The 23,898-nt window shown below is 46.4% G+C and overlaps 1 protein-coding gene across 12 annotated transcripts in view; it reads right to left on the reverse strand.

Annotated features, from left to right (window-relative positions):
• MCTP2 (multiple C2 and transmembrane domain containing 2) overlaps positions 1–23,898 on the reverse strand; it is a 131,783-nt gene that overhangs the window by 88,000 nt on the left and 19,885 nt on the right. For 9 of the 12 annotated variants that reach the window (XR_009450318.1, XR_009450317.1, XM_059678095.1 and 6 more), the window contains exons 2-7: positions 19,033–19,567; positions 14,250–14,312; positions 12,557–12,665; positions 3,294–3,436; positions 2,453–2,529; positions 1,798–1,909 (exon numbers count right to left, since the gene is read on the reverse strand). Coding sequence is in view for 9 of the 12 variants with exons in the window: in XM_059678095.1 (XP_059534078.1) it covers positions 1,798–1,909; positions 2,453–2,529; positions 3,294–3,436; positions 12,557–12,665; positions 14,250–14,312; positions 19,033–19,500 (972 nt within the window). In the remaining 3 variants the exon portion in view is untranslated. Of the gene's footprint in view, positions 1–1,797; positions 1,910–2,452; positions 2,530–3,293; positions 3,437–12,556; positions 12,666–14,249; positions 14,313–19,032; positions 19,568–23,745; positions 23,767–23,898 lie in introns of those variants that run through there. The other 3 variants (XM_059678092.1, XM_059678091.1, XM_059678100.1) reach the window with 3 other exon arrangements.

The raw sequence follows: 23,898 nt of genomic DNA on the forward strand, positions 1-23,898 counted from the left end.
TCACTGCTAAACATAATCTAATCTGTCACAGGAAAATTTACAAGGGGAATAAGTATGCAGCTAGTATGCTGCTTAAATATGCAAGTGTTTTCATGGGGAAATTATCCAACTTTACAAACCCCACTTACACATGTAAGAAATTATTGGAACCTATCAGCTAGCAATTGCTCACCCATGTGGCAAACGATACTGGCTCACATTCATGTATCTTAACCCAGCAACCAGCTCAAGTGACTGGTCGCCTTCTGCTCACCGTGACACTGACTCAAGTGCCAATACTGTCAAGACTAAGAGAAGCCGCAGAAAATTCCTTCTTCGTGACGTTAGCTAGAAAAATAGATTCATTTTCAACAGCAACTTGAAGACATTTCAACATCCAAACGTCAGCGTTAAAGAGGCCTCAAATCTGAACGCTGACACTTTTTAAAAAATCGATGGATTTTTTTTTTTCTCCGTCATTGACCAGTAAATCCGCGTACGGTTTTGAATTAAAAATAGCAACTATTTAGCTGACCCTCTGGCATTTGAAAAGTCACAGTGCTGTGTTCCTGCTTCCTGAAGCCGTTTTTCTCAGGTCACCAGTAAATCAGTCATGATTTTCATCGTGAAAATAAGTTACAACGACAAGCAAAGATGATGTCAAAATGAAGAATACTCTTGTCGCCGACCCCAGTGACTCAATTCGAGAGGCATTAATGGAGGCCTAATTTATAAACAGGCCCGATTTGAAACACGCTCCATTTTCACACAGCTTTGTCCCTTTTCGAGAAGGTATTTCGGCTGGCTTCAAAAATACCTTTCGAATAAGTGACAACCAAAGATGCTTTTTGTCCTTATATTAATTCTTGGAGTCTCATTATATGCTCTGAATATAAAATAAGATTACTATTTGCATTCACATATGTGCTCAAAATGACAGAACCCCAGCCATAGCATCACAAAACCCAAAGCTGTGCTGGTATTACAGGAATCTGCACCAGGTTGTGCATTAGCTGGAAATTTCTATATAACGGACCACAGAACATTAAAATCTCTATCCTCCCAAAAGTATTCTCCGTAGAAAACTTGGTGGCTAAAAGAAACAGAAACGGAAATGCTTCAAATATATACTATACTTGGTAGCCTTAATAATGTACAACGCAGTAATTAAATCCTGGAAACTGCTTTTCGTAACTGAACAATACCCAAGTTCTCTAGGATCTAAGGAGATGGTAAGTAAAAACCTGAACACGTAGTAAAATTGTATTTCAGATGATCTGCTAAGAGCAAACCATAAGCCACATACACATTTTAGTCATAGCAGCGCTATCTATATCCCTAGTCCAAATAGGGAGAATTCTTTTTTTAAAAATATATTTTATTGATTTTTTTACAGAGAGGAAGGGAGAGGGATAGATAGTTAGAAACATCATGAGAGAGAAACATCGATCAGCTGCCTCCTGCACACCCCCTACTGGGGATGTGCCCGCAACCAAGGTACATGCCCTTGACCGGAATCGAACCCGGGACCCTTCAGTCTGCAGGCCGACGCTCTATCCACTGAGCACGATAATTCTTAATTGATTTTCTTTCCAGAGATCCAAAAGAGAGGATATATATGTATGTATGTATGTATGTATGTGTGTGTATATATATACACATACATACACACACCACAGATAGGTTCTTTAAGTCTCTGTTAAATTATTTGTTTCCCCCCCAAAACAATTACAAAAAAGATCAATCCATCTGGTCGCCCAGTGATCCAGGGACGAAGGCAATGGAGGATTTCAAGAAGAACAAAGTGGGGATACTCACATGTCTCTTAAAGTCACCCTGTTTCACGACGAGGTTCAGGTTTAACACAATCACTCCCATGTCGTCTTCTAAACTGTTTGGGTCTTCCAATTTTAAAATATGTTCAGTCGTTCTACAAGCAAAAAAATAGAAAACCAACAAAAAAACCAACAAATAATGTGAGCACTTCCTGGCCGTCCTGTGTAGTCTTATAATGCATCAGAAACCCATGGTAAAAGCCTCCTAGCTCCGAATAAGGGTTAGACACAAGTTTAAAAAGCACCAAATTCAGGAAATAAAACAACCGCCTTCAAGGCAGAGAAACTGTGTGGTATTGCCTCATTCAACAGCTGGTTAACTGCTTCTCACCTCCCCCCCCCCCAATAAAATGTAAATACTTGTTTTAACTTCAAGTCAGGTAGGTGAACAGAAACCTGAATATTAACAAGTGAGATTGAAAAATGCACTGCACACGGTAGCATGTATTATGGAGGACTTCATATCTGACAAGTGCGTTTGGGAACTGAAAAGCAGAAATCATTCATCTAAGACATGTTCAGCCCTCTTTCATAGATGCAGACTTTTCTGTCATTTGATCTAAGCAAATGCCAGTTAACATGATCTCGAGTTCCCTCTAAAATTCATTAATAGCTGTTAGAAGGTAAAAGTACAATACCTGTTCAGCTCAAGTTCGCTGAGGATGACAAACGCAGAGCCCATGAAATCAGATGTAGTTAAATCTCGATCATATACCTTTAAAAGCGGGCCAGGAACACACGTTAATGCGGTAAAACCACGTCTCTCAGATTATTCATACATGTAATAGGCTGAGAACTTTACATTCAGTCTTCTAGCTTTAAAAATAATTTGCATAGTACAGTTCAGGAGGAATTTCGCCAAGCCGATGGAGAGGAGAAAATTATTCTAACTTGCCCATTTTGCCCGAAACAGTAGCAGAATATACTTTTAAAAGGCAGTGTTCATATGCATTCAGACGTTATGCACAATGGACTACTCTCCGTCGTCTCAAACGGGCTCTCATTAAAATTTAGTATTTTCCATGGTGAGTTAGGTCTGCCAATTAAATAGAAATTTGCTAAATATTCTCTAGCAATCTCCTCCTGCACTCAACTCAGGCAGTTTTCACCCAGATGTTAGAGCAATTAATGCTTACAACCAGGAGCTTAAAGCTCTATTAAGTATAAAGTTATTCCTAATGAGAGAGGCTGTAGGACGCGTCGCTCCTGAACTGCTGGTAATAATTCTTCCACATCCGGTAAGTTTAAGTACAATCAGTGGAGATGTGGTTTCCACGCGGATGTTCTGTACAGTCTATATCTCATGGGTCGGAAAGAAATAACACATTGTCGGCGAGGCATATAGACAGCCCTATCCCTGCTGGTATTTTTAACCCAGCGCTTAAGAACAATAAAAGAATGAATTCAGGGAGGCTCATTTTGAAGAGGGTAACGATCGGCCTACAAGAGCAGATCTGAAAGCCATCTGTGATTGATTACCTTCACACGGAGCTTCTGATCAAGGCTCTGTATTGGCAAGACAACGATCTCATCCCAGACCGGGTTCAAGTTCTTATATATGACTTTACTTTTGTACAGCGTCTTCCCGTTCAGCTTAAATTTCACGTAGGGATCGCTGGTGCCTTTAAGAGAGAAAGAGAGCGAGCTAGACAGGTTTGTGGTTTTTTTTTAAAATGTACGCGAACGCCTGGGTGATCTCTCCATTAAGTAAAGTTTCTTTCCACACTCCCGGAGCTCAAAGTATTTCACCACGCGCACCCAGGACGGATCTGTCCCTGAGGAACCCCGAAGGCCCAGAGGTGGGGAGCAGGGACATACGAAACAATTTGGGGTAAAGGACGGATTCGTCTCTGCCGTCTGTGGCGGAATATAAATGGGCTCCTTGAGCTCTTTCTGTCTTGTTTCACTGGGGGCATGTCATCACCACACTGCCCCCCAAAACTCCCGCAATCAAATCCACTGGCGACGTTGGGAGTCCTGGGGAGAAGCCCACCTCTCTTTAAGAAGGGCTGGGAGGCAGTGAAAAGGGAAAGAAACCACTTTTTGGTGTGTTTTTTGTTTTGTTTTGTTTTTTTTCAAACATTTGGCCAGATGGCGGACTTGACAGAACCCTGCATGTCAGAACATAATCATAATAAATCAATCAATCTCTGGGACCGCTGGCTCAAAAGATGGGGCGAGGGGATGGAGCCTGGAACCAGGGGGAGGGGGAGGGGGAGGGGGGTAGAGATTAAATGGACAAAGTTGCCATTCTTTGCTGCCTCCCGCACCTGCAGGGAAGCAGGGAGCATTGTTCGGCCCCGGCCAGCTGAACGCCACACCAGCCAGGCCCTCCGTGGGCCGGGGCGGCACCCCTGACCTGCCCGCCCCTCCGGGGAGCTTTGAATCGGACGCCAAAAGAAATGAATAAGGTCCCTCCAGCCACGGTGTCCAAAGCAGAAAAGAGGGCCGATGACGGGCCCTCGTCCACACTTCTGAGATCAATGGAGAAGGGGTGGGGGGGGAGAAATGCCTGCCAACATTATGCCTGGGTTATGTGTGGTGCATGTGGGTTACATGCATGCAAGTATGCCATCATGCCTAGGACACGTAACAGAGACAGGAACACATGTGCATTAATACCTGGTGAATTACGACTAAAGAGGGCTTAAACGAACAGCCAGCTGGAATGGCTACAAAGGAAGAAAAAAAATCGAATTTGGTGTTATATTATCGTAATTAATTGTGAAACAGCCCGAGCCGGTCTGGCTCAGTGGATAGAGCGTCGGCCTGAGGATTGAAGGGTCCCGGGTTCGATTCCGGTCAAGGGCATGTAGCTGGGTTGTGGGATCGATTCCCAGTAGGGGGCGTGCAGGAGGCAGCCGATCCATGATTCTCTCTCATCACTGAAGTTTCTATCTCTCTCTCCCCTCTCCCTTCCTCCCTGAAATCAACAAAAATATATTTGAACAAACAAGAACTATGAATAAGTACACCAAGACCCCGATTTACCACAGTACACCCCTGCTATGGGTACTGAAGTGAATTCCTGATATTAACAGCGAGCCAAAAAGCCGAAGTGTATTCAATCACAAATTAAGGAAGTTACTCTGTCATTAACATGGGCCAAGCTGTTAATACCCATCATGAATTACTTGAATCCGTTACTTTTTTAACTCCATTTTTTCCCCACGTTTCTATTTAGCTGCAGAATTAAAAACTAGTGAAAAATGAAGGTAATACCTTTCCCAACTATTTTCACCCAATGCCACGTGCCTGGAAAGCAGTGGTTCTCAACCTTCTGGCCCTTTAAATACAGTTCCTCATGTTGTGGCCCAACCATAACATTATTTCCGTGGCTACTTCCTAGCTGTCATGTTGCTCCTGTGATGAATCGTCATGTAAATACCTGATAGGCAGGATGGTCTTAGGCGACCCCTGTGAAAGGGTCGTTCGACCGCCCAAGGGGTCGCGACCCACAGGTTGAGAACCGCTACTGTAAAGCAAGATGTTACGTGCATACTGTATCACGAGCCTTGCCAGGCAGGCACAGGGATCATTTTGATGTTCGTCTTCTAATCTCGCAAGGCTACGAACTTTAAAACAAAGAAAAGAGACGACAAGGACCCACGCAGACGTATCAAGTGTCACACTGTGAGTTTGGCAACACGGGGCGGGCAGAAGCCCAGCTGCCTTTAGTTGAAACACGGACACACACACACACACACACACACGCACACGCACACACGCACACACGCACACACGCCAAGTTAAGTGCAGTTCTGGGTGGGATTGTAAAAATGAGCCCATTCACAGCCACTACCCTGTGAGCAGTCTGCCCCCCACACCCCACCCCTTGCAAGCCGGACTGTAACAATCATTCTGGTATCTCTCTCTATTTAAATAAATAAAAAGTGGGGGGGAAACTATAATAAAAAGAGGCCCTTAATTAAATGGAAGTGCCACTGTGGGATCAGGGCTTCATGCTTGTCAGCACACTCTCCAAATAAACATCTCAAGCCCAGGCCTCGCTGTACCCCCTGCTCCCCGGCAAAGCACCCTGGGTAATCCCCAGGCACCCTGACAGCCACATAATGTCCAAGCTGTTTCACGGGTGAATGGCGGCCGTCGCGTGAAAGGAGATCTTCATGTCTGGGATTCGCCGAAGGGGGGGCCTGGCCTCACGGAGCCCGGCGAGGAAAGGGGGGGTCAGGTCCGTCCAGCGCGGCGTTAATTGTTCGGGAAAATCCGAGAAAGGGGGGGCAGTGGGGTGATCTTTTTTTTTCTCTCTCTCAGAGCCTAAGTGCCTGGCTGTCAGGGATGAAACATCTCAACTAGGCAGGCTCTACAAAGGGGTCGGCCGCTCCGAAAGGCAACTCCCAGATTATACAGATGACGAGATGACACCTGAATGGGTGGACTTTAACCTTTTTTCACTGGGAGCTTCTCCATCTACAATGAGGCTCTTGGGAAGGAGGAGGCAGGGTGGGGCCTGGGGAGGGGAAGGATGCTAAGAGGCTGGTGACGGTGCCTCCGGGCTGGGGTGCCACTGATTCTGCCATGTGGACCCCATGGAGTGACACAACCTCCAATTCCCAATACCAAGGCCGCCCCCGTGGGTGTGCTCAGTGGTTAGGGCGTCAGCCTGAGGACTGAGTGTCCCGGGTTCCATTCCGGTCAAGGGCATGTACCTCGGTTGCAGGCTCCTCCCTGGCCTGGGCCCTGGTCGGGGCATGTGCAGGAGGCAAACTATTGATGTGTTGCTCTCACATCGATGTTTCTCTCTGTCTTTCCCTCTCTCTTAAAACAAAATATCAATGGCCCTAGCTGGTTTGGCTCAATGGATAGAGGTCAACCTATGGACTGAAGGGTCCCTGGTTTGGCTCAGTAGGTAGAGCATCGGCCTACGGACTGAAGGGTCCCGGGTTCGATTCCGGTCAAGGGCACATTAGGTTGCGGGCTCAATCCCCAGTGTGGGGTGTGCAGGAGGCAGCCAGTCCATGATTCTCTCTCATCATGGATGTTTCTCTCTCTCTCTCCCTCTCCCTACCTCTCTGAAATCAATAAAAATATATTTAAAAAATAAAAGTAAAACCAACAAAAAATGAATAATGGTACTGCCTGTTTTTCTCTATTTCTAACATTGGAGTAAATCATGTTTTAGGGACCTACATTTCTAGTTCTTGGTCAGGAAAATTCTTGTTCAAATCCCCTGCCCCTTTCCCTCTGGGTGTACAGTTCACGATTTGTTTATGAATTTGAATGGGTCCTTCATTATGGAAATCAGCCATCGGCTATAGAGATCACGTCAAAAACTGTTTAACTTTACGTGACTTCTTGCAATAAGTAATTTTCATTTTTATTTGGTCAAATTTTGGCCAAATTTACGGCACTGTAGTTTGACATTCTGCTTAGAAGCAATTTTCTCTACGAGATTTTAAATGAGTTCCACCATGTTTCTTCCACTGATTTTGTAGTTTTTCTTTCTTTGTTTTTTACACGTAAGCCTTCGGTCCATCTGGAATGACTTGAGTGTGAGGAGGGAAGGGAATTCAGGTTTGCTGATGAGCAGGAGAGGAAAGTGATGGGCGCCAAGCTGCAGAAATATAAATCTGGCAGCAGCTTATAACTCAGAAGGCAGAAGAAACCGGCAGCAGCAGGGGAACCTGGGAGTTGAGAGAACACAGCACCGGGGCACGGAGCACGTGGAAGAAAGGGGCCCCAGGCCCCAGACGGGAGAACCCGGAGTTTCACACGGAATGTTCACCTCGAGACATGCTCCTTCGTGGAGGGAGAGGGTGACGTCCCCGAAACCACTGGGAAAGGCACTTGACCATTTTCTCACTTAGAGCTTCGCATCACAGACTAAGACATTCAACTCTGCAAGAGCCGCATTGAAGACAGACAGTCACAACAACAAAAGCTGAGAACTTTTCTACTCTGTATCTCATAAAATTATTATTATTATTTTTAATCCTCACGCGAGAATATTTTTCCATTGATTTTTATGAAGAGTGGAAGCGAGAGGGAAAGACAGAGAGAAACATGGATGTGAGAGGAACACATGGATTGGTTGCCTCCTGCAGGCGCCCCGACCGGGGCCCAGGCCGGGGAGGGTCCTGCAACCAACGTACTTGCCCTTGACCAGAATCAAACCTGGGACCCTTCGGTCCGCAGGCCAATGTTCTATCCACTGAGCCTAACCGGCTAGGGCTCTCATAAAGTTATTTTAACATCGAAAATGTTTGGCTGGGACCATCTATGAACATAATATTAAACTTCTCTGATTCAAAGCTCTGGAAGGTAAATCTTATGCCCAGAATTGCCTGCTATGCATGGTGGATGTACCACAGATAGGTGACGCTTGAATGGATGAACGCTGAATGAAGATGGGAATGGTGGATCTAAACCCCAGACCTCCCTTTAAGTGACTGTATCACCTTTGGCAACTTAACACATAGCGGACCAGTAGTTTCATTGCTAGCTTTACCCAGTGGCCAGATAAGTTTCTATTGAACGAGTACAAAAAACTGAAAACCAGCCCTAGCTGGTTCGGCTCAGTGGATAGAGCGTCAGCCTGCAGAATGAAGGGTCCCAGGTTCGATTCCGGTCAAGGGCACATGCCGGGGTTGGGGGCTCGGTCCCCAGTGGGGGGTGTGCAGGAGGCAGCCGATCAATGATTCTCTCTCATCTTGGATGTTTCTTTCTCTCTCTCTCTCCCCCTCCCTTCCTCTCTGAAATCAATAAAAATCTTTAAGAAAAAACACACACCTGACAATCACTAAGTATTCATAACCCTTGGCCACCACCCTACTCCAAGCCTATGGTGACGCACTGAGGATTCCCGAGCACTTTGCCACTTAAATTGGAGATGAAAATAACAGGCAGCTCAGTGAGAAGGCCACACGACAACTCAAATCGATCCTCAGGAGTCATCAGGAACCATATTATTTGACCATTTTGTTCTCATCTGGAGATTTTTGGAGCAGCTGCTGCTGCCCTCTAGTGGCTGAAGCAGTAAGTTCCAGCCCGCACAGCGGCCAAGTGCCTGCCTCATTCTAAATGGACGGACCCCTACAGAAACCACAGTGGGCATTCTGGAAATTGAGAGGGAATTTCTCCTGGGTCACATGGGGAAGAAGAAATTCTGTTTTTCTTTGTCGAGCAAAATCTCTCTCCCTCTCTCTTCCTCTCTGAAATGAATATATATATATATATATATATATATATATATATATATATATAGTCCCAAAATTCACGCAAGATTTGAATTTTGCATGAGCATTAACAACAACAACAACAAATAAAAGCCTAATTTTACTTGGTTTATTGAATCAGATCCTAATATCTGTTGCCCTTTGATTTCAATCCCTTCAATTTGATAAGCATCACCAAGTACCAATGATGGCCCAGGAGCAGGGACCATGAAGACCAATGAAGACCACAGCTTTGCGTATGTGCCAGCAAAGCCATGGAGGCCATTTACCCGATGTGCTATTCCGTACATAACCCTATACTGTATTCTTTAGGAATCAATAAAAAAATTTACAATTTTTAATTATAAACCTGTGTTTTCTATCAAAATTACTTCTTGCGTGAATTTTGGGACACCATATATACATATATAAAGAATTTTCCAGCGCTTCTTTCAGAAATTGGGTTTTGGTCAATTACTCGGAAATTATTACATTACAGGGTCCACCCGTGGGCAGGGCTTGTTCAAGGTGCCTTTGGGGTTCTACACATGGTGGTCCATCTGGGGAGGGGGGGTGCAGTCAGTTGTACTCCGGAAGTTCTGGAATATTTCAACCAGGATGGCAAAACGGAGAGCGCAGCCTGCAGACTGGAACGAAGAGATCCTTTTATATCACTGTGAGTGCAGAGGAGCTCCTAGAAGCAGCAGCCACCACGTGCAGAACACGGCCAAGGGAGAGCCCAGGCCAGCCATGCCCCCTTCGTGTCAGGTCAGGGGTGCCACCTGGCGTGGAAATCTGCTAGAATCGAACCTACTTTGCCTTCCCTTCAGGAACAGAGACTTTGTCACTGACCGCGGACCACCGGTTGGCGACTGCTGGTCTAGACAGCAAGCGAGCTCCAAGACCTTCTCATCAACCCACCAGGATGCTCAGTCCCAAAGCAAAGCCCAACTACAAACATCTCCCGAGGAAAGACCTTGGTTTGGGGACACGCTGAAGGCTGTGAGGACAGACATGGCCGATGGGCGGTGATCGGTACCAACGTGGGAAGAGAATAAAGAGAAACAGGTTTCAAATGCCAGCTCCCCTCGCGTGCTGTGCGCCTGAGCAGGCTACCAAACTCAACGCGTGGAGGAGAGCCCACCCCCACCTGCGCTTCAGGGGGAGCGTCTGCACCTCTGAACGCTTCAGGTTTGCTCTGGAATGACCATCTTTCAGAGACGCTGGCCAGCTGTGGTCGGATTGCTCCCTCACAGCACCCAGTGGTCTCACGCCACCTGGTGTTCAGAGAGGGTACTCCCAGGTGAAGCAAACCCCAGATTTTTTGCAAAATTACCTTTCTATACAATTAAACTGTGGTGTGGTGCTGGCACCTGAACAAAACAGCACACCCGTGGGAATCAAAGAGAAACCCTAGTAAGTATTGCATGTTAATGTGCAATTAAAAAGTGGCAATCGAATCATTGGGGAAAGGAAAGTTTAGTCCTAGTTAATTAAATAGCCATTTGGCAAAAAAAAGTAAAACTAAGTCCCCACGCTGGGCCAGAAATCAAAATAAACTCGAGCAGATCAAAGCGATAAACGAAAACTGTCAAACCGCGCAGAAAAGAGAATAAATACTAGGCTAATGTGCCTCTCTCTCGAGACACACAACGCCTTTCTAGGCACAAAAACAAAGAGAGAAACTCTTTAGAACAGAATGTAAGACTCGAAAAGATTTTAGCAACAAAAAATGCATAAACAAACTCATTGTATACTAGAGGCCTGGTGCACGGATGGATTCGTGCAAGGGTGGGGTCCCTTGGTCTGACCAGCGATCAGGGCCACAGGAGGCTGGCTGGCTGCGGGGAGGGGCCCCGGGAGGTTGGCCGGCCAGGGGGAAGGGCCGCAGGAGGCTGGCTGTGGGAGCGCCCTGACCACTAGGAGGCAGCTCCTGCATTGAGGGTCTGCCCCCTGGTGGTCAGTGCGCATCACAGTGACCGGTTGTTCAGTCGTTCGGTCGTTAGGGTCATTTAGGCTCTTATATATATAGATTACCATGTGACCCCAGACCCCACACACATCCTCACAAGTCCCCACAAGCACGCACACTCCAGGTGAGTCCTCAGCCATTGCTACCTGGTATCCGAGCTGGTATTCACACCTGGGTGGTCTGTGTCCAGCGCCTATGACCCTTAGCTGCCGCCCATCATTCCCCGACCAAATGATTTCGCGGGCCAAGACCCGCAGGCCGACATTCCCCACCCCTGGTCTACACCAAACGGGAAAATGATTTTTTCCTGCCCGTGTATTCTTCCTGGAAAGTGTTCTAGAAACAACACTCAACTCTATCTGTGCCGGGAACGGAGAGGGAGAACAGGCTGCGGGAAGCATGGTCCCCAATCTCCATCGCCTAAAACTCACATGGACCCTCGACCTTCCCGCCACAGCCAGGCGATGATGTTTCTGGCCCTGGTCAGGTCACATTGAACGCCTTCCAAAGAACTTCGCTTTCCCTTCTGCGATACTGCAGTGTGGCCACCAGAGGGCACCAGCAGCCCAGCCTTCCACAGGTCTATAGTAGGAAGCTGCTCTCTCTACCTGTCTTAATAAGGGAACACATATGCAAGGCTCGTTTTCCAGGAATTAGTGCTCTAGGATTTAAGGGGAGCTGAGCATCCTTCCCAGAAAAAGAGGCCTGGAAAACAGGGCTGCTGGCATGAGCACTACCAGCTCTAAGACACACTCCCAGTGGCCAATAGGGTAGGTCAGTATTACTGTGAGGTCAAGGATTTGGGGGCAGGATGTGGGGGGGGGGGCAGGCACTCAGAGGGCATTGCCATCTACCTGCATGCTGGAAAACTTTATAATAAGAATTATTCACATCTTTCTCATGGATAATTGAAGTAGGACCAAGGGAACACTTTCTTGTGTGGCTACTATAGGCTGGGCATCAAGCCGTTACAGTGAGCTTAGTTCAATTCAAACAACTGTAAGTATATGGTGGTGATTATCATTATCACTAGAAGCCCAGCGCGCAAAATCGCACGGCCCCACCCAGCCACACACGCCTCGCCCCGCTCACAGCCCCGCCCACCTACGTCGGTCTTTGGTCATTACGACGTTGGGGCCATGGGCTTTTTATATATATAGATTATTCCTAATTTGCTACTAACAAAGGATAACAAGGTTCAATATGTTCACATAATTTGCTGCAAATGTCTTGGTTCCTGAGGAGGCTTAGATTTGAGGTCCTATGTGTTGCAAACCATGCTGGGATAGAAAGGGGTGGCTGCCTGTCCGGCCGCCGGCGTGGCTCAGTGGTTGAGCATCGACCTATGCACCAGGAGGTCACGGTTCGATTCCCAGTCAGGGCACATGTCTGGGGTGGTGGGCTTGATCCCCAATGGGGGCGTGCAGGAGGCAGCCGATCCATGATTCTCTCTCGTTGTTAATGTTTCTGTCTCTCCCTCTCCCCCCCTCTCTGAAATCAATTTTAAAAAGTTGAAAGAAAAAGGCTGGCTAACCACATTGACACCAGGGTGGAGAGAACAAGGCTACGAAGAGAGATGTGGGGCCGGGCCTTACCGCAGCGGTCCCGGACGACCAGGTTCCGGCCCTCCTTCAGGTGGATGGTGAGGAGGTAGGCGAAGGGGCTGGGCAGGCCGCTCAGGCCGTCGCTGGCTTCCCCGGGGGTCTGCAGAGGTGGAGAAGTAAGGTCAGTGGTCTGGGGAGAGAATTTCCGAAACACTCCTAATTGTAACAGGGGGAAATGGTCACTCCAATGGCCAGTGTTCAAGACTGAGATCCCACTGGGCCCCCAGCGTGGCTCAGTGGTTGAGCGTCGACCTATGGACCAGGAGGTCAGGGTTCGATTCCCGGTCAGGGCACAGGCCCGGGTTGCGGGCTCGATCCCCAGTGTGGGGTGTGCAGGAGGCAGCCGATCGATGACGCTCTCTGATTGTTGATGTTTCTCTCTCCTCCCTCTCCCTTCCTCTCTGAAATCAATAAAAATAATAATTAAAAAAAATAATAAAATCACTTCTTTTAAAAAAAAAAAAAAGAGTGAGCTCCCACTCACTTGGAGAACTTGGTAACACTTGCTTGGTGATCATGTTCTCTATGTTTCTCCCCAGTGGGATTCCGTCAGAAGTCAGAGGCAGCCAGGGTAACATCCTCACAATGTTAACTGTCTGAGAAGGATGAGGTCAGTGACACCTGGATCACCCTCCCTCCATTCACTGAGGGCCAGGTGCTTTACTCAGTCACTCACAGGGACGCCCAAGAGAGGAAAGCGCACTCAGAAGTGAGGCTATGCCCTAGCTGGTGTGGCTCAGTGGGTAGAGCGTCGGCCTGCGGACTGAAGGGTCCTGGGTTCAATTCCATTCGAGCGCACATGCCCAGGTTGGGGGCTGAATTTCCAGGGTGGCGCGTGCAGGAGGCAGCCGACCAATGATTCTCTCTCACCACTGATGTTTCTCTCTCTCTCTCCCTCTCTCCCTTCCTCTCGGAAATCAATAAAAACATATTAACAAAAAGAAAATCATTTCGGTACATAACCACTCGGCTGACAACCCACTGAGCCTGCCCGTCCATCCGACACGTGGTCCTCGTCTGTGTCCACATGGGACACACGGTCTCTGTCCAGTGACCCCCCGTCTTTTACATGCTTTTCTTTCATTCCCTGACCCCCACTATGGCATCTCTCCCACTCAGCCTCAGTCTCACCTCCCCACAACACTGCTCACTCCCCTCTCTGGGACTGAATGCTTCGACCCTTACAGGCCACCATGTCCAAGTCCAGTCTAGTTTTGAATATTTATTCGGTGGATGCCATTCAAGTTTGGAACGTGAGTTGTGCACTAGTTCAAATGTCTGCCATTCCAAAGAGAGAGGGCAGACGCAATGACTTCTTGTTCACCTATTTGACCTTCAACTTCATCGAGCCTGTGGCTAAGGCCCTTGCCGGTCGGTCTTCTTTGGAAAGTGTCCCCACCCCTGCTTCAAAGCACTTTGAAAATGGCTTTTGTCTCCTGTTCTGTATCACCCAATTTCATAGCTTCTCTGTATTTTTAGAAGGATCTATCCCAGGCTCCCAAATCAATAGACACTGAATTAATCTCTTCCAGCTATCATCTGTAAGGCCCGTCTTGGTAAGGGAATACCGTGGAGCATTCTTTAAAAAGAAATGAGGCCAAGCAATGCAGACCCGAACATGCAGTAAGAAACACGGATAACGGGGACGTGTCGGGTTTATTGGTTCTAAAGGAATGTCACTCACAGACTGTTCTTCAAACTGCTGGGACGTTGTAGACGCATTGAGATCGCCACTTCCACACAGCTTCTGTCAATAAAAAGAAAAGATAACCCTGCTTTAAAATAAAATAAAATAGAATAGAATAGAATAGAATAGAATAGAATAAATAAAATAAAATAAAATAAATAAAATAAAATAATTAAATAAAATAAATAAAATAAATAAATAAAATAAAATTAATAAAATAAATAAAATAAAATAATAAAATAAATAAAATAAAATAAAATAAAAATAAATTAATAAATTAATAAAATAATAAATAAAGTAATAAAAATACATAAATAAGTAAATAAAATAAAATAAGTAAAATAAAATAAATAAAATAAAATAATAAAATTAATAAAATTAAATTAAATTAAATAAATTAAACAATATAAAATAAAATAAAACAATAAAATAAAATAATAAAATACAAAAGAATACCAACCCCCAAGGAAATCCTATGTCAGGTCCTTCCCTTGGGAATCTGCCATTTGCATGCCCGGTTTCAGGTGTGTGGGCTGCCTCCCTGCCTGGCAAGTCCAGAGTGACTCAGTGAAGTCCCCTGGCTGGGCCTCTGCCCGCTTAGTCACTGATCAGAGCGGAGATACGGCCCAATCTGCTTTCCCACTGGCCGCTCGCCCACCCCTCCTTCATCCAACAGGGCCATTCTCCCGGGTCCTGCCCAGGGTGGGCCTGTCCGCCCCCAGCCATCAGGGGGAGCGGGCAGCGCAGGAACCCGAGAGCCAAGCTCCCTAATTAGGTAGAAAACATTTCCAAATGGGATGGGAAAGACCTTCCCCAGAACAGACCCTCTTGGGTCTGGCACCTGTACAACCAAAAAGTAGGAAACGCAGGTTCTTTTTTTTTTTTTTTTAATACATTTTTATTGATCTCAGAGAGGAAGGGAGAGGGAGAGAGAGAGAAACACCAATGATGAGAGAGAATCATGGATCAGTTGCCTCCTGCACGCCCCTTACTGGGGTCGGAACCACAACCTGGGCCTGTGCCCTGACTGGGAATAGAAACGTGACCTCCTGGTTCATAGGTCGACACTCAACCACTGACCCCTGAGGGCTGGGGAGTTCTTTTCTTAAATGTTACATCTCAGAAGCGGCCTTTCCTAGCTGTTCTGTTAAAAACTGAACACCTCGCCCTGGCCGGTTTGGCTCAGTGGATAGAGCGTCGGCCTGCAGACTGAAGGGTCCCGGGTTCGATTCCGGTCAAGGGCATGTACCTTGGTTGCAGGCACATCCCCAGTAGGGAGTGTGCAGGAGGCAGCTGATCGATGTTTCTCTCTCATGATGTTTCTAACTCTCTATCCCTCTCCCTTCCGCTCTTAAAAAAATCAATAAAATATATTTTTTTTAAAAAAACTGAAAACCTCTGCCCCAGCACCCCCAATCTCTTTTCCTGCATTATTTTTCTCCATTGAATTGATTGCTCTGAAAATATCTGTAGCCTGCCATCGCTCCAAATAGGGTCTTCATGAAGAAGTGGGTTTTTGTCTGCTGTTGACGGCTGTGTCCCCAGGATCAGCACATAGTAGGTGATCAACAGCTGGGAAGGAGGGAGGGGAGCAGGAAAAAGAGGCCAGGTGCTCCGAGGAGGGGACGGGGGGTACGGCTGACACGCCTGTGGCAGGAACACCATGAAGGTGAGTGATGATTTCTGAGCTGGAACAAAAATAGTCAAAGAACACGTGATTGACGTGGGGAGCGAAGGACGTGCCGGTCTCATTCCGCGCGCGGCAGGCTGCCGCTCCTCTGTGGTTTGTCATTCTGCGTCTCTGTGGTCACTAAACTGACGCTCTGCGGTTGCCAAGCAGCTTCTAGAAATATCCCACTAGGGCTCTTTTCTCAACCGCTCAACTCATCCACAGAAGCGAGAGCGAAAGCTAGTCGTTTAAAACTCTGACTGCAAGTAAAACATGAGGGGAGGACGTGCCCCAGGGGGAGATGGCATGGGGAGGATGGAGAGGCAGTGATCCTTCTTTTCATGATTATTAGTTATTGATCATGATGAAATGCCCATTCAAACATTACCATTATCCCTGCTTTTATTATTTTATTTTATTATTTTTTTTTACTGATTTTAGAGAAAGAGGAGGAAGGGAGAGAAAGAGATAGACTCATCAATGATGAGAGAGAAATATCATCCATTGGCTGCCTCCTGCACGCTGCCCCCCGCACTGGGGATCAGCCCCCAACCTGAGCATGTGCCCTGACCAGGAATCAAACTGGCAACCTCTTGGTGGGTAAGTCAACGCTCAACCACTGAGCCGCACCGGCCCGGCTTTCCCTGCTTTTAAAAGGGCACAGTGGACACAGAAAAATAATGTCTTCTTTTGATGACCAACTTTGCTTTGATCGCCAGCTGTGGATTACAATTGGAGGTTGTTAGTACATCTCAGCCAAGAAGCCCATCCTATATAATAAAAGCCTAATATGCAAATTTTCTCCTCAACTGGGAGTTCGACGGGGGGAGGGGAGGGGCACGTCCAGCAGCCAGGGGAAGGGAGGCCCTGGGCAGCAGCTGGCAGCCACTAGGAACCCTACAGGTGCATGAATTACGTGCACTGGGCCTCTAGTTAAGTCAAATGTAACAAGAAGCCAAGATTCACGTAGGTCCACTATTCAACCTGTTACCTCCTTCCTACTGACCTAGTTTAATAATTCACTTAATTTCTATTTTGATTAGTGGAAACACATATTTCCAATGTATAGGTACAGTAACAAGCATAAAATTGTTACAGAAAGGATTTCATAAGTGTTGATGGCAATGAAAAAAAGTTAAGTGAAGTCATTTAATGGGTAGTGGTGTCTTAATATAGTAACGCTTCCAAGTGAATCAAACCACAACATCCTCTGAAGAGCCACGATGCCATTCCCCAATTAAAGTAAAATAGATGGCCCTGGCTGGTGTTGCTAGGTGGTTAGAGCACCTGACTGTGCAGGAAGGGTCACGGGTTCCATTCAAGGGCATGAAGCTGGGTTGCAGGTTCGTTACCAGGCCCTGGTGGGAGTGTGTGCAGGAGGCAACCAATCGATGTGCCTCACTCACATCCATGTTTCTCTCTCTCTCTCTCTCTCTCTCTCTCTCTCTCTCTCTCTCTCTCTCTCTCTCCCATCTTCCCTCCCACTCTCTCAGTCAATGGGAAAAATATCCTCTGGTGAGGATAAAAGAATAATATTAATAAAATAACATAAAGGGAAATATGACATAATTAACAGGCTTTGGTTCCAAAAGTAAAATCAAAAATGCCAGTGGAATAACCAGCTTTCTATGCAGTTATCACAATGACCTGGAATAGAGAAAATTTAACCCCTTTCCTCAACATTGCAACCTACTTCGGTGCCTTTCATGGAGGAATTTTTCAAAATCTGATTAAAGAGATCATCAAACCATGACTTAATAATCTGGTGATTATACTTACATTAAACTCTTCTGAGAAATGTAAGATTTGCCTCATAATTCTATTTGGCTGTTTTAGCTTATTGAAATACTGAGGCTTTGTAAAATCACTCTATTGGTAAGAATTTGTTTCCGTTGGGTTTTTTTGGTTTTTTTTTTAGAGAATGCAGGTGAAGTTGCCCACAGGTAAGTGCACACAACATACACACACACACACACACACACACACATGCATGTACATGTATGAAATAGAACAGAATTCAAACTCCTTGGAAGTCAAGGGGAAACATACATCCATACATTTCTAGGAGTAGTAATGCGCATGTTTTATCTACATTAGGACTAGGCAATGGTGGGGAGAGAGAGAGAGAGAGAGAGGGGGGGGGGGAGGGACGGACAGACACACACTCAGCAAATTTAGAGGAAGAGTGATGTTCTTACTTTCTTTGCCAGGAGATGGGAAAAAAAGGAAAACTCATCCAATAGGGCTTTTAATGCCTTAAAGTGTCCGAGAAAGGGTTTTTGTAATAGTTTCAAAATACACAGAGGTCAACCCCAAAACTGATGGGAACACTTGGTGCGATCAATACACCGATCATTTAAATTCTTGTAAATGACGCTGTCTGCATCCAAGCTAACCACGGAAATAACTCCTCATCTGGTTTTCCACCAAGGGCACTCGGTGCAATGAGAAAGAGGAAAAAAGCACACAGATCATTGTGTGGTGTGGGCCTGGGCAGGGAGTGGGGGCGGGGGCAGGCTAGAAGGGGTTACTGGGGGGAATCAGGGGACATATGTACTACTTTCACCAAGAAAGATAAATTTACAAATAAACAAGTATAAAACTAGATAAATAAATTGATTAAATTAAACATAAAAATAGCCTGGCTGGCATGGCTCCGTGGCTGAGCATTGACTTGTGAACCAGGAGGTCACGGTTCGATTCCCGGTCAAGGGCACATGCCCGGGTTGCGGGCTCCATCCCCAGTAGGGGGCGTGCAGGAGGTAGTCTATCAGTGATTCTCGCTCATCACTGATGCTTCTCTCTCTCTCTCCCCCTCTCCCTTCCTCTCAGAAACCAATAAAAATATTTTTAAAAATTAAATAAATAGCTCTCTATATAAAAGCCTAACATGCAAAGTGTCCCCGCTGGATTTCGACCAACTGGGAGTTCCATCACTCGCTATGATGTGCACTGACCACCAGGGGGCGGCGGGGGACGAAGGAAGGCCCTGACCAGCGGCCGGCAGCCACTAAGGGACCCTACCTGTGCACGAATTTTGTGCACTGAGCCTCTAGTAGATCAATAAGAAGGAAAAAAGCAGTGAGACGGATGGTGCTGGCCCGGCCTCACCTCTGGATCCTCCGAAGCATCCTCTCCCAGGGGCGCCGCCTGGAGCAGATCGAAGAGGCCACTGCTGGAAGCCCTCCTGCCCGCGGCCGGCGAGGCGAAGGTCTCCTCAGAGTCCGTATCCGCCGCGTGCAGGGGGCCCGCCTCTTCCTGGCTCCAGTCCAGCTCTTCTTCCGACTGTTTCAAGGAGCTGCTGCAGCTCTTGGAGACGATCCCTGCCGTGGACAGGCTGCTGGGCACGGAGGTGTAGGACGACTGGGCCCCGGAGTACGGCCCACCCACCGGGGCCAAGGCCTGGGCCTCCAGGAGGTCAGGGACCGAGAGGCTGAGGCGGCGATCCAGGCGACGCCGCTGCCCTAAGCCTGGGGGTTTGTCGGGGTGCTTCTTCACCTTCTTTTTGCTCAGGTTGAGCAGCAAAGGCCTGGTCCGCTGTTTGAGGGAGCCCCAGACGGAGGGTTTATCCAGATCCATGGCTGCATGAAGACCCCGGAAGTGGCTCCGCGAAAGAGGCCGCCTCCCCTGAAAAGCTCAGTGGCACCTAGAAAACAGAACATAAGGAGAAGGGACATGAAACGTCTTTGTGGCGTCAGGGCCCAGGAAAGTGGGAAAGGTGACTCAAAAATGGTACCCTTTCCAGTAAGTGATCGAGATGGAAGAAACATCTGATTGGTCACATCTACAGAGATCAGGAAAAGTTTAGAGAACTGAATTTTTAAAGATTTTGTTTAGAACTGAAGAAGTTATAGAAAAGTTAAAGCAATGAATGAAATGATCAGGTTGAAACACACACATACATATAAATGCTTCATAGAAAGACGGCTTATTTCACTCAGCATAATGCCCTCCAGGTTCATACATTCTGTTGCAAATGGAAGAGTTCCCTTCTTTTTCATGGGTATATAATATTCCACTGTATATACAAGGGAGGGCAAAAGTAGGCTTACAGTTGTGAGTACGCAAAACAGAATTTATTCTTGTATTACTATTAATTATTGTATTCTTCTCCCTATGAACAACTATAAACCTACTTTTCCCACCCAGTATTTGTAACACATTTTCTTTATCCATTCATCCCTCGATGGACACTGAAGTTGTTTCTGCATTTTGGCTACTGTGGATAAAGCTGCAATGGACAAGGGAGTGCAGAGATCACTTCGAGATACTGAGCTCATTTCCTTTGGATAAAAACTCAGTAAAGGGGGAGCTGGATTATACGGTATATGTACTTTTAATTTGTTATTTTTTAACTTTTTTTAAATCCTCACCTAAGGATATTTTTCCACTGATTTTTAGAGAATGTGGAAGCTAGAGGGAAAGACAAGGAGAAATACTGATGTGAAAGAAACACATGGATTAGTTGCCTCCTGTACAAACCCTGACCATGGCCCAGGCCAGGGATGAGCCTGCAACCGAGGTACATGCCCTTGACCAGGATCGAACCCGGGACCCTTTGGTCCACAGGCTGATGCTCTATCCACTGAGCCAAACCGGCTAGGGCTAGCTGTTAATATTTTAAGGAAATCCCGTACTGTTTTCCCTAATAACTATACCAATTTATATTCCCACCAACAGTGTATAAAAGGGTTCTCTACTCTCCTCACCCATCAGCACTAGAAGCAGAATGTCTCTACAGAACAAGAAACCTACGCTACCGGTTTTCATTTATGGAGGGACAGTAAGCAATCCCCTTCTTCAAACCACCGAGGGCGGAAGGAGGTCTCTACAGGAAGTGGTCCCAAGCCACGGCGCCTAATGGGAGTTTCAATCCGTATGGTTCTACCCCAGACATCCTCCCAGCAGGCTGCTCCCAATGGGCCAAACGGGAGAAGGAGAAATCTTTTCAATACCAGCCCACGTTTCTGAGAAAATCTGGTCCACAACCACCATCTGAGCAAGAAACTCAAGAAAGGGGAGGGGTCAGGAAATAACAGCTTAAGCCAGTGGTTCTCAACCTTCCTCATGCCGCGACCCTTTCACACAGCTCCTCAAGCTGTGGTGACCCCCAACCATAAAATTATTTTCGTGGCTACTTCATCACTGTCATGTTGCTGCTGTTATGAATCGTCATGTAAATATCTGATAGGCAGGATGTATTTTCATGGCTTCAAATTGAACATAATGAAAGCACAGTGATTCATCACAAAAACAGTATGTAATGATAGATGTGTTTTCCGATGGTCTTAGGCGACCCCTGTAAGAGGGTCGTTCGACCCCCACAGGGGTCGCGACCCACAGGTTGAGAACCGCTGACTTAAGTTATGTGCACTGGATCTCTTCAGTGACACAGATGCCTATGATTTTATTCATTGATTTATGTTCTCATTTTTACCATTTGTTTCTATACTCTTGGCGTTGATTGGCTATTCTTTTTTAAAATTCTTGACATGGAGAATTAGATACTGATGGTCAGACAGTATTATTTTCTCATTTATGAATTTAATACTATAAATTTCCCTCTAAGTACTAAGTGTGTTTACAACTTTTGATATGTCGTATTTTCATTACCATTTAGTTACAAATCTTCCCACCTTGCCCTAGCTGATTTGGTTCAGTGGATAGAGTGTCAGCGTGCGGACAGAAGGGTCCTGGGTTCCATTCTGGTGAAAGGGCAGATGCCGGGGTTGCAGGTTTGATCCCTAGTGGGGGGTGTGCAGGAGGCAGCTGATCAATGATTCTCTCTCATCATTGATGTTTCTATCACTCTTTCCCTCTCCCTTCCTTTCTGGTATCAATGAAGATATATTTTTTTAAAAAATATTTCCCCCTAGATGGTGTGGCCCAGTGGTTGAACATCAACCTATGAACTAAGAAGTCATGGTTCAATTCCCAGTCAAGGGCACATGCCCAGGTTGTGGGCTCAATCCCCAGCAGGGGGCGTGCAGGAGGTGGCCGATCCAGGATTCTCTCTCATCATTGATGTTTCCATCTCTCTCCCTTGCTCTCTCAAATCAACAAAAATATATTTTAAAGAATATATATTTCCTACATTTCATTTTGAGTTCTATGGGGCATACAGGATGTTTGTTTGTAGTGCTTAATTTCCCAAACATAACGGATTTTCTAGTTATGTTCATGTTTTGACTTCTAATTTAGCTCCTAAGGATTAAGTCAGGGAGGGAAAATCCCTAAGTCTTCATTCCTCTGCAGTTGGAGGCCTTTTTTCTGGCACAGCTTACAGTTACCTCTGCAGCCGCTGGGCTCTGTGCATGTCAATTAATTGAAACTGATTGACTGTATTGATTAGATCTATGTTCTTCAGCTTCCTCCTTGTTCGATCAGTAAAGAGGACAGGTCTGAGAAACAGCCATGATGTTGAGTTGCCAGAACTCAGTGAGGAGAGTGAGAGAGAGGGAAGTGTCCGGATTGAGCCCAGCTCCACTGACGAGCAGTGGGACCATTTGCTCAGACGCCCGACTGAAAGGGCTATTCTGAGCTCCGCGCTGGCTTCTCTGTGTTGGGGAAGTTCAAGTGGAGAAGCCGCGTTGGCAGCTGGGCACATGATAGCAGAGCTAAGAGGGAGGTGGGGTCTAGAGATAGACTTTGCAGAGACGGGACTGGCATTCAGACGCTAATGGGGGGGCGTGGAAATGCCGAGAAGCACATAAAACTGAAGAGACAGGTATGAGCTTGAAGGAACTCCGGCACCTCACAGTCTGCTCAAGTAGGATCAACTTGCAAAGGAGACTAAAAAAATTTAAAAATAACTAACACAGCTAGAGAGCGGGTGGGAGAAGTGTGGTGTCACCTTAAGACAAATAAAACAAGACAAAGGAAGGGCGTTCTGTAAAGGAAGTGGTCAAGAGCATGACATGTTTGCAGGTTAGCTGCGATCAGTCCTGAGCCCACCAGAGATGATTGGTGATCTCGGTATGACCTGTTCCGGTGGCTTCAGGGGCTAGAGAATCTGACTAAAATCGGTCCAAAAGGGAGGGGGAAAGGCAGACATGGAGGCCACAGATGAGATGACTTCCTAACAGTTGGGCTGGAAGAGAAGATGGATGTAGGTTGGTCATGTTAAGGGGGTTTGATCAGGGTTAGAGTTAGGCAGATGCCATACTCTGGATGCTAAAGGCACCAGCTTCTTGGGTGACAGTACTCAATCAGTAACTACTTGACTGGCCCAGCCGGTGTGGGTCAGTGGTTGAGCATCAACCTATGAACCAGGAGGTCACGGTTCGATTCCCAGTCAGGGCACATGCTAGGGTTGTGGGCTGGATCCCCAGTGTGGGGCGTGCAGGAGGCAGCCGATCCATGATTCTCTCTCATCATGGATGTTTCTATCTCTCTCTCCCTCTCCCTTCTTTTGTGAAATCAATAAAAATATTTTTTTATAAAAAGAAACCGTTGCCGAAACCGGTTTGGCTCAGTGGATAGAGCGTTGGCCTTCGGACTCAAGGGTCCCAGGTTCGATTCCGGTCAAGGGCATGTACCTGGGTTGCAGGCACATCCCCAGTGGGGGATGTGCAGGAGGCAGCTGATCGATGTTTCTCTCTCATCGATGTTTCTAGCTCTCTATCTCTCTCCCTTCCTCTCTGTAAAAAATCAATAAAAAAATTAAAAAAAATGTTAAAATAAAAAAGAAACCGTGAAAATTCATACTGAGAGATCAGTTTTCAATCAGTCTGTATAAGGCAGGCCTTGAAAAGATATGACTCAAGATACTCAAAGCTGTAGGAATAAATCTATGTTATTATCTAAGATATTAATTATGCTTACGATTGAATTTCGTCAGAACTTGAAAATTTGCAGAATTTGAAACCAAGCCCAAATCAGAATGCCATCACTGAAAAGATATGACGCAAGACAACCCATGCTGTAGGGATAAATCTGTATTATTATCTGCCTCAAACAGTAATTACAGTAAAAACA

The sequence above is a fragment of the Myotis daubentonii genome, chromosome 21 (genome assembly GCF_963259705.1).
Source record: "Myotis daubentonii chromosome 21, mMyoDau2.1, whole genome shotgun sequence".
Lineage (NCBI taxonomy): Eukaryota > Metazoa > Chordata > Mammalia > Chiroptera > Vespertilionidae > Myotis > Myotis daubentonii.